General features: G+C 36.6%; 1 protein-coding gene across 6 annotated transcripts in view; it reads right to left on the reverse strand.

The window, feature by feature from the left end:
- Positions 1-972: 972 nt before the first annotated feature.
- The window catches only part of LOC128213610 (ubiquitin carboxyl-terminal hydrolase 24-like), a 68,969-nt gene continuing 46,106 nt past the window's right edge, over positions 973-23,835 (reverse strand). For all 6 annotated transcript variants that reach the window (XM_052919516.1, XM_052919512.1, XM_052919514.1 and 3 more), the window contains 21 exons: positions 22,860-23,023; positions 21,114-21,294; positions 20,395-20,477; positions 19,720-19,858; positions 18,384-18,503; positions 17,783-18,030; positions 15,893-16,032; positions 15,077-15,215; positions 14,412-14,613; positions 13,567-13,670; positions 12,748-12,861; positions 12,376-12,478; positions 11,143-11,262; positions 10,229-10,436; positions 9,295-9,413; positions 7,688-7,801; positions 6,732-6,797; positions 4,898-4,988; positions 4,454-4,608; positions 3,586-3,681; positions 973-2,375 (listed from right to left, as the gene is read on the reverse strand). In XM_052919516.1, coding sequence (XP_052775476.1) covers positions 2,187-2,375; positions 3,586-3,681; positions 4,454-4,608; positions 4,898-4,988; positions 6,732-6,797; positions 7,688-7,801; positions 9,295-9,413; positions 10,229-10,436; positions 11,143-11,262; positions 12,376-12,478; positions 12,748-12,861; positions 13,567-13,670; positions 14,412-14,613; positions 15,077-15,215; positions 15,893-16,032; positions 17,783-18,030; positions 18,384-18,503; positions 19,720-19,858; positions 20,395-20,477; positions 21,114-21,294; positions 22,860-23,023 — 2,895 coding nt within the window. In that variant the 3' untranslated portion in view covers positions 973-2,186. The remainder of the gene's footprint in view (positions 2,376-3,585; positions 3,682-4,453; positions 4,609-4,897; positions 4,989-6,731; positions 6,798-7,687; positions 7,802-9,294; positions 9,414-10,228; positions 10,437-11,142; positions 11,263-12,375; positions 12,479-12,747; positions 12,862-13,566; positions 13,671-14,411; positions 14,614-15,076; positions 15,216-15,892; positions 16,033-17,782; positions 18,031-18,383; positions 18,504-19,719; positions 19,859-20,394; positions 20,478-21,113; positions 21,295-22,859; positions 23,024-23,835) is intronic.

The raw sequence follows: 23,835 nt of genomic DNA on the forward strand, positions 1-23,835 counted from the left end.
TGTTACTACAGGGCTTCTTTGTTAAGTTTGATAGAAATTGTACAGACCAAGACACAAATGGCTAAAATACAAGTATTGCAAGGAAATTGTTACTATAGGGCTACTTTGACCTCCTAGTGTGCCATTGCCCGTATAAATGTTATGCACGACACTTTTTTCCATGGTGCTCTTTAGTTCTGTGTAGTTTATTTCCAATAACACACAACAGCATAATGCATGAGATACAAAGTATATTAATATGTATTACTATGAAATCCCACAGGGGCTGTAGGACATCTCAATTGTGACCTTTAAGCGGAGAGAAAAAACATATTTGACTCAACAGTTCTGTTATATAGCCATCGATTTTGGTTAAAATCCAAGTAAAGGTTGAGAATGTCTAACCAGAGGAACCATTTATAGTTGCACTGCATATATTTGATAAGAATCAGAAGGATTGTTCTCATTTCTGTGTCAACCACAGTATGAGTCAGGGATGCCAAGAAAAATTGTAATAAAAGCGGAAACCAGTATGAAATTGAGTATCCCCATCAAACTATATACAAAAAAAATCTCTTTTTTTTTAAAGATCGAATAATTTTAACTTAAGTTGTGGCCAAAAAAAAGGAAATCAGCAAAAAATTGACATCACTGATGAGTACTTGATTATGTGAATATCCTGAAAAAAATAAAAAAGATTTCTAGAACAAAAGTGCCACAGAGCAATCAATTAATTGTTGTGATTAACAAATAATAAAACCAGACTTATGGGCGTGCTGTACATATTGTCCCTGGCAACATAGGACCCAAGTTACATTCAAATATCTGTAACAACTATGATAGATAATTCTTCAATAGATAAGTTTTTTGAGATATGACAATGATTCAAAATGAGCATAGTTTCTTAAATAAGCCAGGTTAAAAAACAATTTTACAAAATCTGCCATTAACTGAACAACACCTGCAATGAAAAAAATGCAACTCAACATGACAGATGACAAAATATCCACATTTCTTCGATTTATTCTCCATGTATACTTTAATCACAGTCAATACCAACAATAACAACGCCGTAAGAAAACCGTATTGTACATTATATACAAAACCACTGACAACATTACAATACTGTACCTAAGATTTCAATTTTTCCGAGTTTTGCTGGACATCAATATTATAATATTATGAAAACCTACCGTACAACCCTTTATTAAAAAAAAAAATGTAACTTTCAACACGATAAGCATTTTCGTTTTGATAGTCTACATGACAAATGTGATCATATGTACAGTCTCTAATATTAGTTTTAAATTTAGTAACAAAAAAGTCGAGAAAAATGTCATTCTATTGCCATTGTTACAAAATCTATTGCGTTATAATGTTTGGAGAAATACATGAATTTCAAATACATGATTTTGAAATTTTATAAATTTTTAAGCATTTGGAAATGTTTACATTTAAAACATAGTTAAATCTTAAACACAGGGTACAGAAGGTAAAAAATTCAGCTCTTTATATGCTCACAAATATTGCTCTTCCTGAACCAATTTCTGACCACTGTGCGCAAGAGTGGATTGGAGGTATGGATTCATATGAAATATCATAAAGCCAATATCGTTTCTCCGTTTCCAAAACATTATTTTTACACAAACATTGTCTGGCAAATCGAACAATCCACTGAAACTGTAATCTTACAAGCTAACATACAAGTAGTGATTATATAAATACTAAACATTTTGTGGGAGATGGGGGAATAATGAAGCGTACATGGATAACAATGTAAACATAACTTATGTCAGCACTCAAAGTGACTAATGTCAACTATAATTATAATAAAGTATGTGCTAATGAGTACATGTATTCATTTATTAACCCTATGATCTGATATTGATAAAAATGACGGGCAACATCATGCCCTGACTTTGCTGCCTAATTGTATATTTTCAAGGCTCATTGTAGACAATCATCGACCTCCTTTAGCACTTAAAATCCTCCTTTTCAGTCATAAAACGTACATGCACCTACAAATTTGTTCAACAGTTGTTCCTCCTCCATGCTAAGAAATCCCGCATTAAACGCAGGACCTAACAAGAAATCCAGAAATTTACATATCTAAAAAGCCGTCGCATGCAACTATCAGCTGTACATCATGTCCACAATGTAGAACAGTCAGGGGGAATAACTCTTGTTTGTCCTTTTCCCTGAGTTATTCAAGAGTTTTCTCCCTCCTTTTTCTCTTCTTTCTCTTCTGTCGTATTTGGCTTGTCAACCTGGTTGCTAGGGGGTGTGTCTTCAGTTGCCATAGTATCAGAGTCAGATGTGGCTGTGTTGCCGTTGGTATCCATCTCCGGGAAGTTTTCCAGCTCGGACAACAGGGCGGTAGCCTCATCAAGCGTATCCTAAAATGAATGTATATAATGTTATATAAATACAATTAAACAAGATGTTCTTAATATCTTATACATAGTAAGATATGCTAATTGCCGAAATATAACCTTGAGGCAGGCTATGGGCTTAAAAATTATGAAAGAGATGGAATATTCTCTTCCTCAAAAAGTAAGTCAAAGACTTAAAATAATCATAAGCCTTTATGTCCATGAAGCATATCATTGACCACATATAAAATTGCAATAGGATTATTTTTTTTACCGTGGTAAACTTTAAAAAGACTCAATTTGCATTTCTTAGAGGACAGTTAACTTAGTAAAAGAAAATATTGATACTTTCTTCGTCACTGCTTTATCAATTTTTAAGCATTTCATGACATGGCCATACATTACCAATTTAATGCATTAATTGATATTGTTATTGCACTGACAACTTTTTTTCAAAACAGAAATTATCAGACATCAAATTTCTTTGGATGAATAAGCCTACACCTACACCTAGCGGTCGGCATTAACATTTTAACAAGCCCTGATTAAAAAATCCAGAATTGAAGCAACACCAGAAAGCATCTTACTGGTGCAGGGCTTCCACTTATTTTGACCACTGAATTAATGTTTATCAGCAATCATTTTGTGGTTTTACCATTTGATTTTTGTTCATCAATTTATCAACTAAGAAGTATCACTAGGAGTTATATATGCTCCTGGAATGCTGTATGCCATTGAGAAGGAGTCATAAAGTTAATGGTTCTAAGTTCTACTTTATAAAATAAGGACTATAAAATCTGTGAATTAAGACATAATTTTTTTGAGTTTTAAAAAGAATTCTCCACAACACAGTCAACAAGTGTATAAAGTTTCAAGCCAATACCTCCAATACATATGGAGTTATAAAGAAAAGTAGACTTGTTCCTATGTCCAAGGATCGACGGACAATTGGGACTAGGTGATTCCTAAATAGGTACCGTCCAACACAAATAGGTGTATAAGGTTTCAAGTTGATACCTCCAATACATATAGAGTTATGCAGAAAAAGCAGACTTGTCCTAATGTCCTGGCCCCGACGGACAGGACAAGGCGATTCCTATATTACGGACACCACCAAGAAGTGAGGGTATAGATATGACAAAAAGACTGTGACTCCAAAATGACACAAAGTTTTTATTGTATAATTCATGAAAATGTACACCCTGCAGAAATATAAGTGTTCCCTATACAATACCTGAGCACTGACAGTCCTCTGGAAGGACTTCCTGTTCGAGTCTTCATTGGACACCACGCTACTTGTTGTTGCACTCCAGTAGTTGTGTTCTGTCATCTGGAAACATAACACAGTCAAGTTAGAGACGAAGGTGAAATCGGACGGCTCAGTGCAACACAGTCGTAATTCAATATTGAATAATGAAAAACAGTCGAAACTCTTTGGCTCAATATCGCTTGGCTCGATTTTTCTCGTTAGCTCAAACTTAATGTAAAGGACAGATTTATTCTTTTACTCTTTTACTCATTCCTGCTTGGCTCGAAATTTGCGATCAAAGAATTTTTTCCAGTCCCCGTCATATCAAATTAAGGAGTTTCGACTGTAGGCATTAAAACAGTTTTGTGCCCAGCCCTCAAAATGCGGTTCTGATGAAACTTATAATAATGACTCATGCTATACATTAATACTGCTAAAACTTCAAAACTGCATTACAACAAGGATATATAGTTAACTAGCCACTATGAACAATGCAGACTTGGAATATGAAGGTTGTATCTCTGGTCTGTATGAAAGAGACTTGGTTGCAGATCAACACTACTTACTGTGACAGGCAGATACAGCTTTAAGTGATTATCATAATTAAAATCAATACATAAACATGTATAATAGACAGGTTTTGGTTGATAAATATTTAACTACTTACGAAATAATGCATTTAAGGGAAATATTTAGTACCGATAACAAGATTGTAACCCTGTATTTTATAGCTGAAAACACACAAATATTAAAGGGACTTGTGTGATCAACTTTCTCCTCATAAGGTAGAAATACTCTGGGAGGGATTTACCTCTCTTTCTGAAATTTATTTCTCAAATTAACTCTGCCATACCTTTTTCTTAAGCCAGTTAACTGCCCATTGCCATTTGGACATGGTCTGTTGGAGATAGTTCTTCACTGCGGAGCACCTGTTCACGAGGTTAACGAGGAACTTGATACACCAGTATGACCGTCTGCTGTCCTGAACATGGTTTAGACGGATAACCGCTAGAAAAAAGAGAAGACAGGTTAATGTTTAGGTTTTGTTATTACATAACTTTTTTGTTATTACTTAACTTTTACTTGCACCGACAGATAAGTCCCACTAGAGGGTAACTCGAGTTTAAAAATATTAAGCAATAACACCACTATTGATTTTTCATTTCTTCTTTTGGTTTCAGTTCATTTATACTGTTTAGCATAAGCTAGAGACATTTCATGGTATCCAATAAAGCTCAGTTGTTTCTTTATATACAGAATTTTCATAAGCCCGGCTGTAAAGCTAAGATGTATGTACCAAGGAGTCCCTCAAACTGCTGCCCATGATCATCCACATGTCCGTCTATCACCAACTGTACCCTCTTCAGCTGCAGGGGGTCTTCTAAACACTGTAAAGTTAACCAACCAATTATGTATGCATGTTTATGTTTGTAAGAACTTACCAGTAGCAAAGAAAATATGTCTTGTTAAGATTATTACAGTATAGGGAAACCTCTGAATCTTTAGGTAATACTAGTAACTTTTAATATTCCCAATTTTTTTCCGCATATACATGTATATTTATAAATATATGCTGTCAACTGGATTTCTGTGGCAACCACCTTTCAATTGTTAAATAACTGAAATGATAATGGGTTTAGCAACATTTCTGATGATGTAGAAGTTATTTTACATTCTAAAATAAATTAGTGCTACGTTCTGTTCTCTACTGTATAAAGAAATCTTGATGGAACAACTAGTTTTAGACCTCCAATTTTTAAAATGTTAACCTCTCAAAAACTAAACGGAATATCATTAAATGTATGTGTACATGTATTCAGGCTGTCCAGCACTTTTTGGCAAGAAATAAGGGCTAATTTTAGGAATAAAAAGAAATTTTAGGGCTTATTGCGGTATGAAGGTTGTAAACATCATAATGGACTTACCACTGCAAATTAAACAAGAAATAAACTCACATACTATAAGTACAGGAATGCCCAGGGTTCCATTGTCTCAGCTGTTATTTAATGTTAAAGACACATTAAATATGAACTAGAGAACGTACTGACTGACTGACTGACAGACTGATGGACTGACTGACGGACAGGGCAAAAACAATATGTCTCCCCATGAATGGGGGAGACATAAAGATATTACACGCAAATGATTTTTACATGGAAGGTCACCACGACCTTGACTTTTGACCTTGTTACCCCCAAAACAATTGGGATCATCTAGACATCATGACCAACCTCACTTCAAAGTTTGGTGAACCTAGATCAAAGCATTCTCCTGATATTGCACGGAAATATTTTTTTACATTAGAGGTCACAGCGACGTTGACCTTTGACCTTGTGACCCCCCAAAATATAGGAGTTTTCTAAACCTCATGATCAACCTCCCTACCAAGTTTGGTGAACCTAGGTCAAACCATTCTCAAGATATTGAGCGGAAATGTTTTTTACATTGGGGGTCGCCGCGACCTTGACCTTTGACCTAGTGACCTCAAAAACAATAGGGATCTTCTACACCTCATGACCAACCTCCCTACCAAGTTTGGTGAACCTAGGTCAAACTGTTCTCAAGATTTTGAGCAGAAATGTTTTTTATATTGGGGGTCGCCGCGACCTTGACCTTTGACCTAGTGACCCCAAAAACAATAGGGATCTTCTACACCTCATGACCAACCTCCCTACCAAGTTTGGTGAACCTAGGTCAAACCGTTCTCAAGATTTTGAGCAGAAATGTTTTTTATATTGGGGGTCGCCGCGACCTTGACCTTTGACCTAGTGACCCCAAAAACAATAGGGATCCTCTACACCTCACGACCAACATCCCTACCAAGTTTGGTGATCCTAGGTCATGCGGTTTTCCAGTTATCGATCGGAAACGAAGTGTGACGTACGGACGGACTGACGGACTACCGGACAGGGCAAAAACAATATGTCTCCCCCAGAGAGGGGGAGACATAATTAGTGAATGTATTAGTTTGTATTTTCAAAACTGTTAAAGCAATTAGAGAAGAAAAATGAAAAAAAGTAGGAATTGACATAAAAAATAAGGGCATTTTTAGGAATTTCCTTTGAATTTGGAATTTTTAGGAATTTTAGGGCCACTGGACAGCCTGTGTATTCAGAATACACGGTACTTACCAACAGATCAGTGAGAACACTGAATACTGGTTTGAGTTCATTAGAAGGGGCAGTCATGTACTGCATCTGAAACATGAATACAAGAAATCTACACATGGACATTAAAAAAACATTAAAGCTGCACTCTCACAGATTGACGGTTTTGACATTTCATTTTTTTTTGTCTCAGAATAAGCATCAATGCCTTACACTCAGTCATATAAGATAACTCCAAATAGAACAGATCTCAATTGTTTGGAAAACAGCCGAAGATTTCAGGTTTCTTAAAGCGTAAGTCAGGCTTTTACCCATAAAATATCAATTAACGTAAATGTAAAACCTGCGATCTGATCTTTTGTCAACAATCAAATATCACTTGTTTCCTTACATTTACGCAAAAAATTGCTTGTTCAAAGACAAAAAATAAAAAATAAATTCTCAAAAGAGAGTGCAGCTTTAAAGTCAAAGTGTTTGCCATTTAAATAGAAATCATGAGTTAAGAAATAAAACGTTACCAGTTGTCAACAAATCATATAGTTTGACTTGCAACACAATTATCAAAGGCCAATTATAGTTTATGGCTGCTGACAGATTAAAATGTATCTAACTTTACATGCATGCCATATTTCTAAGAGGCTTCCCTGGAAGATTTTGGTCTGAATTCCAGGGGATTTTGATATTACACCAGGGAATTTTTACGCAGCAAAATTTTGCGCAATATCTACATTTATGATATAAGAATAAATACAGAAACACACTCTAATTACAAATGGAGTTTCACACACATAATATATGGATGCTTTCCACTGTCAACCTTGAACAAGTTTTCAAAGTTGTTTTTTTTAAGTTCCAGGAGATATGGATCTCCCAGCAGAGGACCAGGGGATGGGTTGGAATTCCTGGGGATTTTTCCCCCCGCTTGGGGATATGGCATGTATGCTGTACGAAAGATGACCTATCATGAAATGTTCACTCACCATGAGTTGTTTCAGCAGAGTGGTGCTAAACGCCTCGTTACAGAAGCTACAGTAGTACAGCATATCACAGACCGCATCCAGGGAGCAATTCACCTCCCGAACGGCTTGTACAATCTATAACATAACACATAATTTGTATGACATATCACAGAGCGCATCCAAGGAGCAATTCACCTCCCGAACGGCTTGTACAATCTATAACATAACACATAATTTGTATGACATATCACAGACCGCATCCAAGGAACAATTCACCTCCCGAACGGCTTGTACAATCTATAACATAACACATAATTTGTATGACATATCACAGACCGCATCCAAGGAACAATTCACCTCCCGAACGGCTTGTACAATCTGTAACATATACACATAATTTGTATGACATATCACAGAGCGCATCCAAGGAACAATTCACCTCCCGAATGGCTTGTACAATCTGTAACATATACACGTAATTTGTATGACATATCACAGAGCGCATCCAAGGAACAATTCACCTCCCGAATGGCTTGTACAATCTGTAACATATACACGTAATTTGTATGACATATCACAGACCGCATCCAAGGAACAATTCACCTCCCGAATGGCTTGTACAATCTGTAACATATACACGTAATTTGTATAACATATCACAGACCGCATCCAAGGAACAATTCACCTCCCGAATGGCTTGTACAATCTATAACATATACACGTAATTTGTATGACATATCACAGACCGCATCCAAGGAACAATTCACCTCCCGAATGGCTTGTACAATCTGTAACATATACACGTAATTTGTATAACATATCACAGAGCGCATCCAGCAAGCAATTCACCTCCAAAACAGCTTGTACAATCTGTAACATATACACGTAATTTGTATAACATATCACAGAGCGCATCCAGCAAGCAATTCACCTCCAAAACAGCTTGTACAATCTGTAACATATACACGTAATTTGTATAACATATCACAGAGCGCATCCAGCAAGCAATTCACCTCCAAAACAGCTTGTACAATCTGTAACATATACACGTAATTTGTATAACATATCACAGAGCGCATCCAGCAAGCAATTCACCTCCAAAACAGCTTGTACAATCTGTAACATATACACGTAATTTGTATAACATATCACAGAGCGCATCCAGCAAGCAATTCACCTCCAAAACAGCTTGTACAATCTGTAACATATACACGTAATTTGTATAACATATCACAGAGCGCATCCAGCAAGCAATTCACCTCCAAAACAGCTTGTACAATCTATAACAAATACACATAATAATAGTGTTCAGCCAACTGCATGTTTAATGAATGCTTGACATCAAACGATGTTTGGTACATATATCAATATGCTTCTGAAAGAAGAGAAGGCAAAAAAGGACAAGGCAATTAGCAGTAATATAGCTTTTTCCTCAAAACATGTGTCCACTTGGCAGGCAGATATCCAGTTAAAATAACTTGGTATTGAATATCTTTGCAGTTGAGAACTAAAATCTTACTAAATCATAATTTTAAGACATAAGCATAAATTCTTAACTAAGAAGATATTATAAGAAACACATATGCAAACCAAAAAACAAATTAATTCTCTAATTTCCCATATCTTACCTCTTTGAGGTACCTAGTTGACTCCGGCCCGAACACATATTTCTCCATCTCTGCCGACATCTTCAGCAGGGTTTTTGGTGATGCCATCACTGGTTTGTAAGGCTTGTGATCCCCTATATCTGCACAAAGATATTTAGTCTAATGAATAAAACAAAACATGCTAAGAAGTGCCATTACTCAAACTTTTACTCAATTCGTCAAAGTCAATACTATTTGAGCTAGTTTAAGACTCCCTTGTCATGTAAAAGTGTATCAGTTTAAACATTAAAATCTTGAAAGGTTTTTGAGGTATGTCTCAGGCTAAAAGATTTTGAATTGTGCTGCAAAAACAACCTATTACACCAAGGCTATGAAAATACCTTGACACTCTTTTCTTTAGAGATGAAAAAAGATGAGCTTAATACAAACCTTTTACAGCAAATTATAAATATAAAAGCAGGCAGATACAACCACAACAAGTTAACTGAAACATTCATCCCACAATCTTTCACATTTCCAACCAAATTCATGTTCTTACATGTATTCCAGATTCTTATTTACAGTCGAACCCCTTTGGCTCGAACTCCACGGGACCAGCAAAAATACCTCGGGCTTCAGAAAATTCGAGTCAAGCAGGATTGTTTACCTTAAGGGCTATTCCATTTAAACATATAACCCCCGTGGGGAGGCACTTTATAATTTTGGCAACCGCCTACAGAACCAATTAACCCTTTTAGGCTCCAAATTAGCAAAAATAGACACCCTACCATATACTATTTCAATAATTGCCTTACCCCGGGGGTATGTTTTCATCTAGTACGAGCCACAAGGAATTCTTCAAGCCAAGCGAGTTCCAGCCAATGGGGTTGGACTGTATATAAAAATGTTTCATCTTCATTGGATCACCAACTAAATATACTGCTTGTAGTACTTATTGAAGAAAGAATGATCATACCTATGGTTCTCTTGTGGGTAACATTACAATTGAGAATGAGTGTGGCGAGTGTCGATTGAAGGTGAGCAAACTCTCGGGATTGTACTGAGCTCCATCGCCTCGAGCTCGTTGACTCATGCTCCCCGTTAGACGAGGGTTGACCGAGCAGGAACACAGCCAGACGCTTGAACCCATTCCTCATGAACATGTGACTCACTGCCTTAGTGCCCTGGGAAAGATTAAAACAGGAATACAAGTTTTCTGATGTTATCTGATATCTTTGCATATTTATATGGCCACAAAAAATGGTTTGGTTAGGGTTACATCCTTTTTCGAAAACAGGTAGGGAAGGCAGGCTTTTTATTTTACTTTTTTATTCGACTTTATATGAGAATGTTATTGTCATCATTGGAGAATCGTGTTAAAGTAATATTCTGTTTAATGCTTAAAAGGTTTTAAATTACATACAAAAACACACACTTAAAAGAAAATAATGATAGATAGGGTCGGGTAACCCGAACCAAATGCATTTCAATTTTAGGCCTAGCAAATTTTTCTGATAACTTCCAAGCTGATTTGAACCAATCACAAGAGTTCCTAGCTAGAAGCCAGAAGTACTGCTGCCAGAAGTGATACCACTTAGAATAGCATCACAGTCAGGATTTTACCCGTAGAACCTTTCTGATACTGTTTATTTATGCCATGGCCACATACACATTATATATCACCTGATTACTGTCACTAACACATGTCATATATTTCAATTTTATGGCTTGTTATCTATGTATTTGTCAGAGAAATACTGGATCAAATAAAAATAGTTAAGTGTTAAGTCGAGTATATAAGAGAAAAACAGTTGAAAATATATAAACAAAATTGTCTGGCTTTTTGTGAATGAATAGACTGTTTGCTAAATATAGATGCATGTTACTCACCAGTTGGACATAAGATCGCAGGACTAGGAAGTACTGTACACTGTGTTTACACTGGTCAACCACATCTTTGTTCAACATAGACAGTAGTTGTTCCACAATGTCATCTACACACTTTTCGGTCTGTAAACACGGGCAATGTTACGTTAAACATACATGTATCTTAGATGTAAAGATCATAAAGCTCTTCCACAGTACATAGTTATATACAGTCTTAACTCGCTATGTTGAACACTGCTATCTCGAAGTTCCGATTATGTCAAACTTTTTTCAAATATTTTGGGTTTAGATAGACATGTTTTGTATTTCGGTTATATGTTTGTTACCTCAAACTCTATCAAAATTATATGCATCTCCAAACAGAAAAAAAATCATCGACTGGAAAATCTTCTTGATCGTCTGGAAAATATTGTGTAATATTGCAAACGTTTTAAATGTGATGAAAAAATAAATATTTGGAACGCATGTTCTCAAAAGCGCGGGAAAACAGGTGCCCGTACAGTTGTTTATTTCCTGTTTTGATGAAACTGAAAGTAGACTGTATATCCTCCTGGTTAGCACTTCATTTAAAGCCTGGGAAAATATCTGATGGTTTTATTTTTTCAAGAAAATGCAGGAAAAAAAACCCATGTCAAGTAAAAAATACGTCTTGGCAGTCAAAATAGGTACATTTTCCCGACGTTAAAACAACTAAAATAGCCCCAGATATGCTCTAGAATGCACCACAGACGTTCCCCATTTAAAAAAAATTCGGGGGGGGGGGGGGGGGGGGGGGGGGGGGGGGGGGGGCATGGGACCCCCCCTAGTGTGCGTTGACATTACGACGAGTGTCCCGGAATCGACCCAAGAAATTATCACATGTATGCCTCAAAGTATTTCCCGAGGTCCAAACCACTTTTAATTAGCGAGTTTTGACTGTAGTAATTAAGTTTGCTTGTCGAAATATAAAGGCATCCTATAAATAAATGAACATGGCCGTCATTTCTGGCTTTCGCATTAGGGCCATTAGACTATCACGTTTAGTTGCAAACCAATTAGTATATACTAAGCTTAAAGCATATCTCTCAAGTCTATTTCCTGGGCAGAAACCAGTACTGTGTCCTTTTTTGAGAAGCCATGAGAATGTACCCCTGGTGGGGATCAAAACCCACGACCTCTTGGGTGAGAGGCTGACACCTACACCACTAGACCACTCTCACCCCTTGCAAAACAAATAAAGTGCTACGTAAAACTTACAGGCACCCCTCCATGTTCAGACAAGTAACAACACATGGCCTTCTCCAAAATTTTGGCAAATGAAAACCTCACATCTTTACTGGGACATTCCAGCAGGAAGGGCCTGTAATAACACATTTTGTAAGGTTAATATTTTAAAACTGTGTCACCTTGTGTGTTCTGGAACATAAATAACATAATGGTTACATCATTTTTTTATGGATTTACATTTAAAAACGTGATGTTCAATGAATTACGGCAATTTAAAAAGAAGTGGCACAAAAAATTGAGAAAATTAGGGACATTATTGACAACAGCACATACATGTAGACTGCCTGGAAGCATATCCTATTAGGAATGGACAGCACAGCCCAGCCAACATGTTGAACATACCTGATATATGTGGAGCCCTCCTCACTGGCGAGATAATCCAGCAGCCACCTACAGGCAGGCTTACATCGGTGTACCAGCTCATCCAAAACATCCACCCACTCCTCCAAGTCCTCCCTGGAATGTCAAGTACAATATTTCAGGCAAAGATCTTGGACATATCATTACAATGCTTGCACCTTTTTGCTCTGTGCTCAAGTTTTGTTTTAGTGCTTATTTCTTTACCATCTGGCCAAAACAATAAATGGTTTGGTTAGGGTTACATCCTTTACAAATACAGGTAGGCTTTTTTCTATTAGGCTTTATATAAGAAAGTTATTGTCATCATTGGAATATGGTGGGTTTTTTTTACCAACTGACTATTAAAATGGTAGGGTCAGTGCCTATTTCATAGGTAGGGTTTGGTAATCCGAACTAAATGTTGTTTAAATTTAGGCCCTTAGTAGTATTATAGAACAAACAAGATATGTTGTTGTGTTGTTTTCTAATTTAATCCCCATACAGAAATGCGCCAGAAAAGAAAGGGAGGTGACTTATATCAGAAGTATCCTAGCCTTTAACAAGAAGAGGACTTAAGAAGAGTTCATTTGATTAAAAGATTAATTCATCTTTGCGCTCGGAAACACTTTTTTTCAAATAGAATAATTTTGGATTGGAATGATCTTCCAGCAAAAAGTGAAACCTGCATCATCTACATGCAGGATAAAATTTACACAGTTTATCTGGGTATCTGCTCGTGAGGAGGTTACATAAGTTAAACCAACTTGCGACCTAGGTAGCTACTGTTGTAAGATGCAAGTGTCTTCTTGGTTTGATACTTACAAAGACTTCTTTTTCGTCCTGAAGTAGAGGTTGAAGAGGAACTTGACGGCTAGCTGTAGGGACACCACACACATGTCACTGTAGTCAGGGTGCTTACAGCTCATCTAAAATATGCAAACCAAGATAGAACTGGCATTCAACATAACCAGACAGTTAAGGAATCAGGCCCCCATTTAGCGAAACCTCTTAAGTCCTTTATAACAGGATTAAGCTATAAAGCTTACTATGTTTGTTTTTCTATAATATGTATTATATTTATTTCTTTTAGAGCTTTTAGATGTTATATAGGAATTATCTGTATGATAATCACAATAAAGTATTTTTCATTTATCAAAATTGATTATAAGTATGTATTTTGGCTAATTGAAATAACCTATTTAAGTCAGTTACCCTTACAAAGATTTGAGAAATTGGGTCCTGCATACTGCAGATGAAGATTAAAATCATTTGATAGGTTTAGGACACAAAGCTGTAAAGTTATGCATAAGAATTTCACTTATGTCACACACACATTGTAAACTAAATTTAAGCTGAATCTCAGATAAAAAACTAAAGGCCTTATAAATGTACATGTAATTTTCTTTAACACAGGACTCAATGCAGCCCATCTAGGGGGGTGAGAGTGGTCTAGTGATATAGGTGTCCGCCTTTCATCCAAGGTTGTAGGTTCAATCCCTACCAGGGGTACTTTCTCACAGCCTCTCAAAATGAACACCAGTACTGGTTTCTTCCCAGGAAACAGACTCGAGAGTGATTCTATAAGCTATCAGCTTTCGTCACAATCGAGCTAAAAGAAATTGGTATAAATTAACCAGCCCATCTCTCCATGATTATAAAGAACTTACAGTATTTCTAGCCACAAGGTTCTTCACAAATCTGAAGTATTCCTGGTTATAGACATCCCTGTTCTTGATGAATGTGAGATTTTCACTGTGTATGAGTCTCTGTATACTTGGCGGCATCTTGTCCATGAATATTCCTCGCCTCTCCCCCTTGTGTACGAGCTCAGTGAGCTCCACAAAACTGTCCGAACTACGGTTACTTCTCCTGAAAAATATTTACAGAGAGTAAAGAAATTCAAGTTGAAATGTAATGCTACGTTATTCTTTTTTGCCAAATCTTAATCTGTATAAATAATATTAAATGGAAACATTCTTACAGCAGAATAATGTGTATATATGTTTTTAGCTTTCTTGTACTGGCACATTTCTTACATATTTAATTTTACAAATACGCTTTACAACCATGTTAACATTGACTGTATTTCATGATGCAGTCATCGAAATTAGACTTTAATGTACAAGCCACAATCCATAATACAAGTGCTTGCTATCAACTAATTTCAACAAGCCAAGCTATATGTAATTGAGAATTTTGAGCATGACCGGAAACCAGTTTCCTTGAGCTAATTTCGACCACTGATATTGAGTCATACTACAAAATGAATTCAAATTTTTCCTATCTACAAAGCAAACTTCATAAATAAAGTAACCCATTTAAATCCACTCACAACATGCCATCAGGCCAGAGTTTTCTAGTGACAATTTTGCTCTTTTTGGCCGAGAGGGAAGACTTATTCTCATCCATTCTTTCATAGTAGAGCATATAACCATTCCAGTAGCGCTGTCTGTCTTCAGGGTAGGAATTAGCTGTAAAGTAAGATATAATTATGACATTAAACAAAAATCTTGAGATAATTAAATTAGTGATATTTTATTTTTTTAATTCTTCTAACCAAACATTTAATAAATGACAAATACGTATTGAAGATCCTAATGTTGAAAAGTAATTAACATTTCTCTTTTTGGCATAATACCACAACTGAAAACTTATCTACTCTTATATACTATGTATAGAACACAAGCAAAGATAGGACACAGGCAAAAAAATTGGTGAAAAAAAACCTCGGTAAGAACCCTTAATAACATAGAAAGGACGCAGTAGACAAAATGGCAAAATCGGAGCTGAAAAATCAGGTGAAAATAAACCATGCGTTATTAATTGTTTTTGATACCTATTCCTGCTTGTCATTGTTCAAATTCTGCAAAGATAAATGTCCGGTTGGCCCAGTGGTTAGTGCACTCGCTTCTCACCAAGGCGTGCCGTGTTTGATTCCCGGCCTGGGCACAGGTGAGTTTGGCTAGTGGTCACCAAGCCGGACAAATGGGGTTTTCCAGGTACTCAGATTTCCCCCACAACACAAGACCATACTCTCACGCAACATCGTGCCAATAAGATAAACTTAGTATAAGTTATCATAACTTTCTTCACAATCCTTGTAAAATATATCATGTTTAAACTAAATACTGTATAATAAGATGCTTACACTGCTCGTAGACCTTGGCCTTGTAGGTTCCCCCAAAACACTCAGCTTCAATGGCAGCATCTGTCATGTCAAACTCTTCTACCACCGTGTCATTAAACTTGAACCACTTCCCCTTGTTATTGTTGTTCAACACTGTGCCTCTGGAATCAAAGAGAAATGACATATTTTTTTAGGCAAATCTAATCAGATTTATCTTCTGAGATTTATTTTTTCTCCGAAGCTTTTATCTATCATCTTACATACCAAAGCTTTAATTCCTTTCTTCAGTAGAAATCAATTCTAGGCAATAGTGTCCGGAGGCAAACCATAATAAGATCCCTTGGACATCTTAAGAGAGAGCAAATACCCTTTACTTACATGAGGACCCTAACTTATTTGAACTGTTAAAACCAAATACAGTCGAACCTCGCTATGTCGACGTCGGATAAGTCGACTTTCCGGTTATGTCGACTTTTTTTTCTGTTCCCGAATTTATTCCTTCTTATTCTATATAAAATAAATCTGTTTGTGTCGATTTTTTTATCTCGACTTTTTTGCTATGTCGAGCTCGTTTTTCAGTCCCAGTGGTCGAATTTTACACATTTCCTATGTTCTTTATGTCAAACTGTAGATCGAGACGTAGGTGTGAAAATATTCATGACGCTTTGCGGCATGTTGCAAAATACTGTGCGTGTCAAACTGTCATAATTGGGGGATGCACCAATGTAATTGGTAAGTGCGAATAATTAAAGTTGTTTGTTTATGTATTTAATTAAAGAGACATTTATTGCTCAAGCTCTTTGGTATTGTATAAAACATGAACATTTTATTGATTAGATATCAATCCTGAATGCGAACAGAAAGAATAACTTCAAAATGTCAAATGTTAGTTCCACTGTTCTGGTCGACCAGTTCAGATAAGGACCCGGTATAAAATCTTACAATGTACAAATGTATGCAATTGTGGTTTTATATGTGTTTTGAGTGAACCATAAGCACGAAAGAAATAAATTTGACACAAATAATTCTTGTTTCACTTTATTTTTCAATAATAAGTTTGCTGTTTTCACGACGAAAATATTTAACAAGACCGTAAACATCGGACAATCCAACTCAAATGTGTTGGGATTGGAGATATTTTTTGTAATTCGGATGAGTCGACTTTTCGTTATCTCGACTTTTTTCACTAGGTCCCGAAAAAGTCGACATAACGAGGTTCGACTGTAGCTGCTTTCAACAGTTACATTTTTCTAAACAAATGGTATGTTTTTTTCATCAAAACAACCACTAATTACAATAATTTGAACAGTCACTTTATGCACTGTTTTGTTCTTCAATCATATATCAGTTACACAAATCAACTGTTCTCATTTAAGGGACTGTACACCAGATTGGCACCAAAAAGTTTTTTTCTGTAACGAATCTCAGGACAATTATTTAATAAAATGATTTAATCTTTGATATCATAATTGTAAAAAAACACTAAAATGTAAAAATAAAATCGAGTCGGAGACAGGGTTTGAACGGTAAAAATTGCAGTCCGGTGTTGTATCCACTGTGCCAGGAAGGCTTACCCTGAACGGTTGGAATATTTAAGCTATATATCTAACTTGGTTATATCACGTGATAACATTGATTGGCCAATCACACATAAAGAATGAATTCTACTAGGTAGACATACCTAGTAATCCTTTTTAATGGAAAAATACGAAAAAACTGCGAAAAATAAATTAATTGTAAACTATGTAGTACTTAAGTTTGTATGTTTCAATGCATTGTACACATCGATACCAAGTTTATGTCAGTTTTCGACTATTTTCTTTTCTTTTTTTTTTTTCGCTATTTCATCATACGGAGTATAGCCCCTTTAAATAAAACTCAGAAATTATGTTTAACATTTACATATCTTACCTCCTTTCCTTGATGAAAGAATAGTAATGGCCAGCATTAGCCTGGCCACTGTGTACGACAATGCCGACTAGCTCATAGTTGATCTGTCTGGGCTCAGGACTGAAGGAAACCTCCATGGCGGGACCCTCGTCTGCATGGGGACGTGGTGAGGGGGTCAGGGGCTCGTCCCCGTCCTTGTCCTCCTCCGCAGCATCCCGTCGGGCCATCCCCTCCGCCGTGTATGGTTCCATGTCTAACACCCAGGGGAACTGTGGGTACAAGATTTTGGTATCCTCAGAAATGCTTTCCTTAAGTTAGTTACAAAGGAAGCAATTCCACAGTCTAGCCAATTGATATTTTGATTCGCATTCAAAAGCTCTTGGTTTCTGTAATCAACATTAATTATTTTAGTAATTTAAACTTGTAAGTTTACTGGTTTGGTGCGGCCGCTTTTTTTTTACGGTCTTTTGAAAAGCAAACATATTATATTGTGGTGTTGTTTTATTTGTTTTTGCATCTTTTTTTGTATTTAAATCCAAAACTTACATCAAGTTGAGCCCTCAATTCTCTATTTCATAACAATATATTTTACATGTTACATGTAATTCTGTGCTGTAATAACCTTGAAGTAGTCGTCAAACTTAAGTGCCCTGTTGGCCTCCCAGTCGTAACCAAATCTCTTCAGGTGAATACACAGGGTGGGTGGCAGGTTCTTGATGTACATCCGTTTGATTGTGTTACGCTGAACAGGGAACAACAATTATTTTAATACAGTTTTTAACTACATACTAGATAATATACTTACCAGTATTTGACTTTAAAGGAACTAGACACCAGATGATACAATAGCAAGAAAAAAAGAGAAAATTGTCAAAACTTACATGAAATTGATAATGGTGTGTACAACGCATTGAATTTTACCAACTGATGTATCACATCGCTAACAACACATTTATGTTTCACAGTTTTTTGCATATTTACTGGGCTTGTCTATCATGTAAATACCAGTAAATTTAAAAATAACATTGCGATGCGCTATTTTTAAACAGGAAACTCAGCTGAGATAGCGACAAAAAATTATTTTAATCATGCAAAATGATGTATAATCGGTCTCATCGTAACTGGAACTGACAATTCTAGGCTTGTTTTGATAAAATACTGTATATGCTGATTTCAGGAGCATCTGGTGTCTAGTCCCTTTTTCATATTATCCAATACCAAGTGGTCAAAATCTGTCCATTTGAAAAGCTGTGTATAGAAATCAATACATAACTACAGCTTTTCTTTAACAAACAAGTGAGAATGGAATCTTAACACATGGACCTTAGACATTCTATAAATCCTATCTGGCTTCAGCAATTAAGGTGTCCATTCTAATGAACAATTTTGTTTTGCTTTTATCTCTCTCATTTGACTCTGATACTAGTTTTACCAAGGATGGCACAAGGTATACGAAGTCTTGAGAATACATGTGCTGACATAATTATCCAGCTGCTTTTTTATAGTATTAACTAGTGTTGGAAATCAGTTCCATTTTGGCTTTCAATAATCCATTCCACTCAAGTAACCGATTATCGAAATTACAATCTGTTATTGACAATACCTTAATTGTAGTTTTATTCTTGTACAATGACTCATAATCCAGTTAACTATACTTATGTTAAGTGTATGTTTGAATTTATCAAGAATTGTTGTTGTTTTCAGCCATATTGTTAACGATAACAACTGAACACTTATAATATAAAGTAGAAAATTGGCGGAAATTAACTAAATGCAAATAACGGGATGAAAAGAAGAAAAACAACTCGCCAGTTGAATCAAAGATCAATTATGACAAAATACAATTGATTGTCATCAATTTTAAGCCCAAGCTATCAATTTTCGATTTAAAATATTATGGATCATCAGAACATCACTAGAATTAACCTACTTTAAATCCATTTCTATTAAAAGCTTACCTTCTCTCCACACTTCTCACAGTAGTAAGCGTTGTCGCCCTCGAGGAGTTCCCCCTTCACAAACTGGTCGAGGGAATCTTGCAGAGTGGCGTTCTTTACAGTCAGGTTAAGCGCTGTGAACATCTCCTCGCGCTCATACCTGACAAACAGGAAGAATTAACACTGTGAGGCTCTTAGCCAAATAGTTAATAGCAGTTAATATATCATAAGGGAAAGGTATTATAAATTTATTATGCCCTTACAAAACTTTATCATGACAGTACGAAATACATTTTGAATTTTTGCTTTTCAGTGGTTTATATTGATTCATCAGTGAAATAAAATTAATATTTCATTGTTTCAACGGTGAGAGTATCAATATGATATTTTTCACAGATTTGAAATACAAGTCCACTCATGGTTCCAAATCATTCATGTTAAAGATGTTTTGCATGCTGACGATGTAGACAAAGAAGTCAAGGCTCCCAATCAATGGTTTGGCTAGAGTTACATCCTTTTCACAAAAACTGACTATAAAAAGGGTAGGGTCGGGTCACCCGAAGCAAATACTTTTTATTAGGCCCCAGTGAAGGCTATGACAATACCTTGACCTTTTTCCTGAAAAACAGACAAATGAAAATGAATATAAAATGTGCACCCGGCAAACCACATACATGCCCAAAGAAGGGCCAATACCTGTGTGGACAGTCCTTGCATATTTTTTGGTCAGTGAAAATTCCCTGAAATTTCTTCTTAAAGACTTCTTCCTTCTTTGATTTCTGCAAAAATCAAACATTTTAATTCAATGACAACTTAGAAGACTCATCGTTTACATTAAATGCAAACACATGTTTTCAGCAAGCACTTGTTCATTAATTAATTTTCATTACATTTCAGTCTATGCATGGGGTGATGAAAATAAGCCAAGTCGTTCACATTCAATACATGATTCAAATGGTGGAAATTAATGTGCATATAAAAGACAAAAGTACCAATGAAGTGTACTGGATGTTACATAAGATTCAATTTTAATTAATGCCAAACTAGACCGGTTTGAAAAACTTATAATTTCTAAAAGGCCACAAAACTCACAAGTTAGTATATACTGTTATAAGAGAAAAACAATCCTATGCCAACCATCGACTGTTCATTTATTAATATATCTGTTTTTAGAAGATATTAAAGGCAAAGGCCCTCTGCTGTTTACAGACATTTAATGATAACCCCACTCCTTTTACACCCCCTCCACCTCCTACAACACCCCCTCCTACAACACCCAAACCCCTTCTTCTACAACACCCCCTACCCCCTCCTACAACCCCCTCCTTCTACAAGCCCCTCCTCCCCTACAACCCCAGCCCCCCTGCTTCTTCAAACCCCAGTCAAACATGATATGGAAGAAATCTCCCACAAACCTTGAGCTGTTCATCGATCTGATCAATGAGGGCCTGGAAGAAATCGAAGGCGTCCTGCTGTTCACGGATATTGACGGGGTCGCCCCACAACTTGAACACCTTCCAGAACCTTTCAGGCTCATGGTACTGCAGTCGACTGTCCATTAGGTGACCAAATACCTGCTGAATCTGGTAGTAAACTCTGGAAAAGATTTATGAGAGGTTGGTGCAATTTTCAGTTATTATTATTAGTGTTGTTTGTGGAACTGTAGTCAACTGTCCATCAGGCAACAGAACTGGATCTGGTATAACTCCCTGGATTCTATTTTATAAAAGAAAGCCTGTTCTTAGACTCCAGGTATTTCAGCCATGAGCTTAAACCTCAAAACAAAATGTCTCTTACAAACCGTATACTCCAGGGCGTCTTAAAGCCGAAAATAAATAAAACATTTATATTTTTGGTCCAAAACTGCTTAAGAAGTAAAAATTGTAAAACTCAATTTGGTTTGTCATTCAAACATCCCCCCAACACTCAATAAAATTGACATGATAAACATCAGATTAATGCAACCAACTGCTTTGTTTTGCTAGGATGAACAATCGGTTTCTTTTAATTGGAAGATGCTTGTAATCTGTCCAAACATGTGGTAGATCACAGGAGACACATTTTGCTGACTATAGAAAGTAAATATATGAATGGGGGTTGATGGTTCGACACGTACCCAGACTGATTAAGATTTCAAACTTTTAAAAGCTCGGATATATTCTCTAATAACTACCGTAGTGGTTTTATTAACAACAAGAAATGCCGCAATGCGACGAAACCAGGTTTTTAATGATTGACAGAAGAACTTCAGCATGTGTCTGTTTTTCTATTTTTAGTAACAGTGACCTTGACCCTAGGGACCCTAAATGCAATCCATTGAAAGGTATCCATAAACTCTTCCTTGATACCAAGTTGGGGAAGGATATGTCAAACCTAACTTAAGTTATTCAGTTTCAACCATTTTTCTATTTTTAGTAACTGTGACCTTGACCTTGAATCTAGGGAGCCTAAATGCAATCCCATGAAAGGTTTCCATAAACTCTTCCTTTTATACCTGGTTTGGTCAAGATATGTGGACCCTGACAAAAGTTATTCAGTTTCAACCGTTTTTCTATTTTTAGTAACAGTGACCTTGACCTTGACCCTAGGGACCCCAAACGCAATCCCATGAAAGGTCTCCATAAACTTTTTCTATAGATCAAGTTTAGTCAAGATATGTCATCCCTAATTTAAGTTATCCAGTTTCAACCGTTTTTTTATTTTTAGTAACAGTGACCTTGACCTTGACCCTAGGGACCCCAAACGCAATCCCATGAAAGGTCTACATAAACTCTTCCTATAGACCAAATTTAGTCAAGATATGTCATCCCTAACTAAAGTTATTCAGTTTCAACCGTTTTTCTCCAAACGTAATCCCATGAAAGGTACCCATAAACTCTTTCTATAGACCAAGTTTGGTCAAGATATGTCAATCCTTAATAAAGTTATTCAGTTTCATAGGTGAGTTTGAAGCCAGCCGCCCGCCCGAACAGCGACGTTCGTCATTCTAATAACCAGGTTTGACTATGTGAAAACCTGGTCAAAAATTATTTGCAATATGTGCTCTCCTCTCATCAATGACATTGCACACTAATGTCTAAATAGAAAGCGAAGCATCCCCACCAAAATCAAATAAGCGCAAAACTTCCTTTCAACAATTTAAATAGTTCACACTGGCCTACCCTTCCTCATTGACAGTGTCCTCCTCCTCCCCACTGAGCACTGCCTCTGGTATCCCTGGCACCATGTACAGCTGCTGGATGACTGAGTTCATGTAGCATGTCGCCCCACCATTACGTAACCCGACATAGCCACAGTCGGCACGCCCATCTACAGGAGGTAAGTACTGAAATGTGAAGAAAGTCAATTTGCCATTACTATATAGATTGTAGACTATGTCGATTGTAGTCAATTTGCCATCACTGTATTGATTGTAGTCAATTTGCCATTACTATTTCGATTGTAGTCAATTTGCCATCACTATATCGATATATGGACCGGCGAAAATACCTCCAGCATCGGAAAATTCGAGCCAAGCGGGAATGCTTACATTTGGTAAAAGATATCGGTACTTTACATCCGTTTCGAGCCAGCGAGGAATTCAAGCCAACGGGGTTTGACTGTATATTGACTACTCAATTTGCCATTACTATATTGATTGTAGTCATGATAATGTGTTAAGTTCAGCCCTGTTGCCTTAATCTCCCACTCATTAGCACATAAGTTACATTTTTAGCTGTTGCACTAACCTCCCACTAATTAGCACAGTCCACATTTGGCTGATAATGCATTATGTTAAGCTGTTGCACTAACCTCCCACTCATTAGCACAGTCCACATTTGGCTGATAATGCATTATGTTAAGCTGTTGCACTAACCTCCCACTAATTAGCACAGTCCACATTTGGCTGATAATGCAGTTTGTTAAGCTGTTGCGCTAACCTCCCACTAATTAGCACAGTCCACATTTGGCTGATAATGCATTATGTTTAGCTGTTGCACTAACCTCCCACTCATTAGAACAGTCCACATTTGGCTGATAATGCATTAAGCTGTTACACTTACCTCCCACTCATTGGCACAGTCCACATTTGGCTGATAATGCATTATGTTAAGCTGTTGCACTAACCTCCCACTCATTAGCAGTCAACTTTCGGCT

The sequence above is a fragment of the Mya arenaria genome, chromosome 13, assembly GCF_026914265.1.
Source record: "Mya arenaria isolate MELC-2E11 chromosome 13, ASM2691426v1".
Classification (NCBI taxonomy): Eukaryota; Metazoa; Mollusca; class Bivalvia; order Myida; family Myidae; genus Mya; species Mya arenaria.